The sequence below is a fragment of the Alligator sinensis genome, unplaced genomic scaffold, assembly GCF_000455745.1.
Source record: "Alligator sinensis unplaced genomic scaffold, ASM45574v1 scaffold218_1, whole genome shotgun sequence".
NCBI classification, from domain to species: domain Eukaryota; kingdom Metazoa; phylum Chordata; order Crocodylia; family Alligatoridae; genus Alligator; species Alligator sinensis.
Window position 1 is genome coordinate 1,457,374 of NW_005842083.1, and position 2,257 is coordinate 1,459,630.

A 2,257-nucleotide genomic window follows, 5' to 3' on the forward strand; every position below is an offset into this window, starting at 1 on the left:
TTCCCTAATGTAAAATGTAACAGCCTTCTACCCACTGGGCAGTTTGCTCTACTGTAATACCGCTGAATTTCTCTTGCAGCCTGTGTCAAGGTTTGAACTTTCCAAATTATGTATTTCAGACATTGAGAAAGAAAGGACTTAATGGCTGTGACAGTCCAGACCCCGATGCAGATGATTCAGTAGGTCACAGCCCTGAGTCTGAGGACAAGTACAGGAAAATTAATGAAGATATTGATCTAATGATCAGCAGGCAAAGATTGTGTGTAAGTACTCTGAGCCCCTTTCATTTTTTTTACTTTTTGATATTTCTCTGAACCTGGCAGGCATTGAACAAGAAAGAAAACAAAGGTTGTGAAAGCCCCGATCCTGACTCCTCTTACGCTCTCACCCCACGCACTGAAGAAAAATACAAAAAAATTAATGAAGAATTTGATAATATGATCAAGAGCCATAAAATACCTGTAAGTACCAAAGGTTAGATGGCTGTCTGCTCATAACTGCTGCAGTAACCTACCTTAACCCTTTCAGTTCTGGTCTTTTATCCAAAGCATTTCAGGTAGAAATGGGTTTTAATAGCCCACATATATAATCAAATAACATGGCTATAAAATTTCACGCAACCATATTTTTTTTCTTGAAGTCTCTGCATTTGACACATAGGCAATGCCTATTACAGGTGAAACCTATAGAAGGAACTGAAATATACATATACACATTATATTCACTCAATTTACAGAACTGTTTACCACACCACTCGCCTAAATTATATCTAAAACGTAACAATGGGAATCCTTCTTTGTAGACAGGCCAGCAAACCCACATAATACTTTCTGTGGTGATATAGAAAAAAACAATGTAGAACTGAAATTATTTTATATATAGCAATTAATGGATTTTGTGTGTGTCACTTCATTTCTTAAGCCTCTGTGCTAAATTCGGTTACAGCACTGAAGGGTTACAGCTAATTGCTCGCTGCAGAGAAACAGACTGCATGAGAGCCTAATGGTAGGATTCAGACATGTTTGTGTGTTGGGGTGATTTACAGCTTTATCAGAAGATTTGCTTTGACCTCTTCAGCATTTCTTTAATGCTTTAACATGAGCTAAATTTTTGTTTTAACAAAGTCAAAAATTCTAACCATCAGTCATATGCCTTGCCAGATACGTAAGAGAAATAACTCCGCATGTGCTATTTTGTTTGCACAAACATAAAGAAAAAATAAGTTTTGTCACTGTTTAATAACATTACACTTGTGATACAAACTGACAAAAGCTAAGAAATTTACGGTTGCATCTGATCTGTCCTTGTGAAGGAAGGGGTAGAAAACTGTGTAAGAATGAAGATCATTTGTCTTTATTTACAGCCAAATTTTCAGCCATCTTCAAGCAAGCATTAAAATTTGCATATTAGCATTTACACAATTAATGGCTTACACCCTGCTGAAGTGAGGGTACAATCATTTTGCATGTGCAGAACCCAAACTTGTACATGCAGTTAGGGTGGTTGGATGCACCCAGAATTTGTAGTCACAGTCAGCTGCACATACAAAAGTTGAAACCCAAACTGATGGCAAGTTTCCCTTAAGAATTTTCTGATTCTTCTCTCACAGTTTAAAGTTGTTTAAATTAGTACTGTGAATAGTCTTTCATATGAGTCCTGGTATACCTTGTTAAAATCCTTAAAATGTGTATGAAACATTTAACTGAATTTAATTGAATACACTTCTGTTCCATTCCTCCTCTACTTTTCCATTTCCCTTCTCTTCCTAATTGCTTGTATCAACAAAAGAATTTAAGCTGCCACCAGGGTTTTGGTAAATCAAGACTCTATGGAAACCTGATTCAGAAAGCAATGGTTACAACTTTAGGTTTAGACAGAAGAGCAGTTCCCCAGTCTAACTCATGAAGTACTGTGAAGGTGCAGACAGAAGTGATAATTTTTGCCTGATCCAGCCCCTGAGTATGCTCTACAGCCATGGTCAAATGCAAGTGCATGACTGCAGAATGCTTTTAAAGGGCCCAATCCCACAACAAGGAGGGGAGTGGAGGGAGCTCGTTCTTGGGGTTGCACCGCCCGCACTGGAGGGTGGGGCAGGTGGATTGGAGCCTTCCCGAGGTGGGGGGCTCCAATCCACACCCTCTCCACTCCAACACAGGCTAAGGAAACCCCAGAATGGACTTTCCTCCTCTGCCTTCTGCCCTTCCCATCCTGAGACAGTACCGGGGGCCCGGAGTTGAGGAGTAGAACAAGGGAAAGA

At 39.6% G+C, this 2,257-nt stretch overlaps 1 protein-coding gene across 16 annotated transcripts in view; it reads left to right on the plus strand.

The window, feature by feature from the left end:
- MEF2C (myocyte enhancer factor 2C) overlaps positions 1–2,257 on the plus strand; it is a 169,438-nt gene that overhangs the window by 124,160 nt on the left and 43,021 nt on the right. For 11 of the 16 annotated variants that reach the window (XM_025204466.1, XM_006023836.2, XM_025204471.1 and 8 more), the window contains 2 exons: positions 120–179; positions 324–461. In XM_025204466.1, the coding sequence (XP_025060251.1) occupies positions 120–179; positions 324–461 (198 nt within the window). Of the gene's footprint in view, positions 1–119; positions 264–323; positions 462–2,257 lie in introns of all 16 variants that reach the window. The other 5 variants (XM_025204468.1, XM_025204473.1, XM_025204470.1 and 2 more) reach the window with 2 other exon arrangements.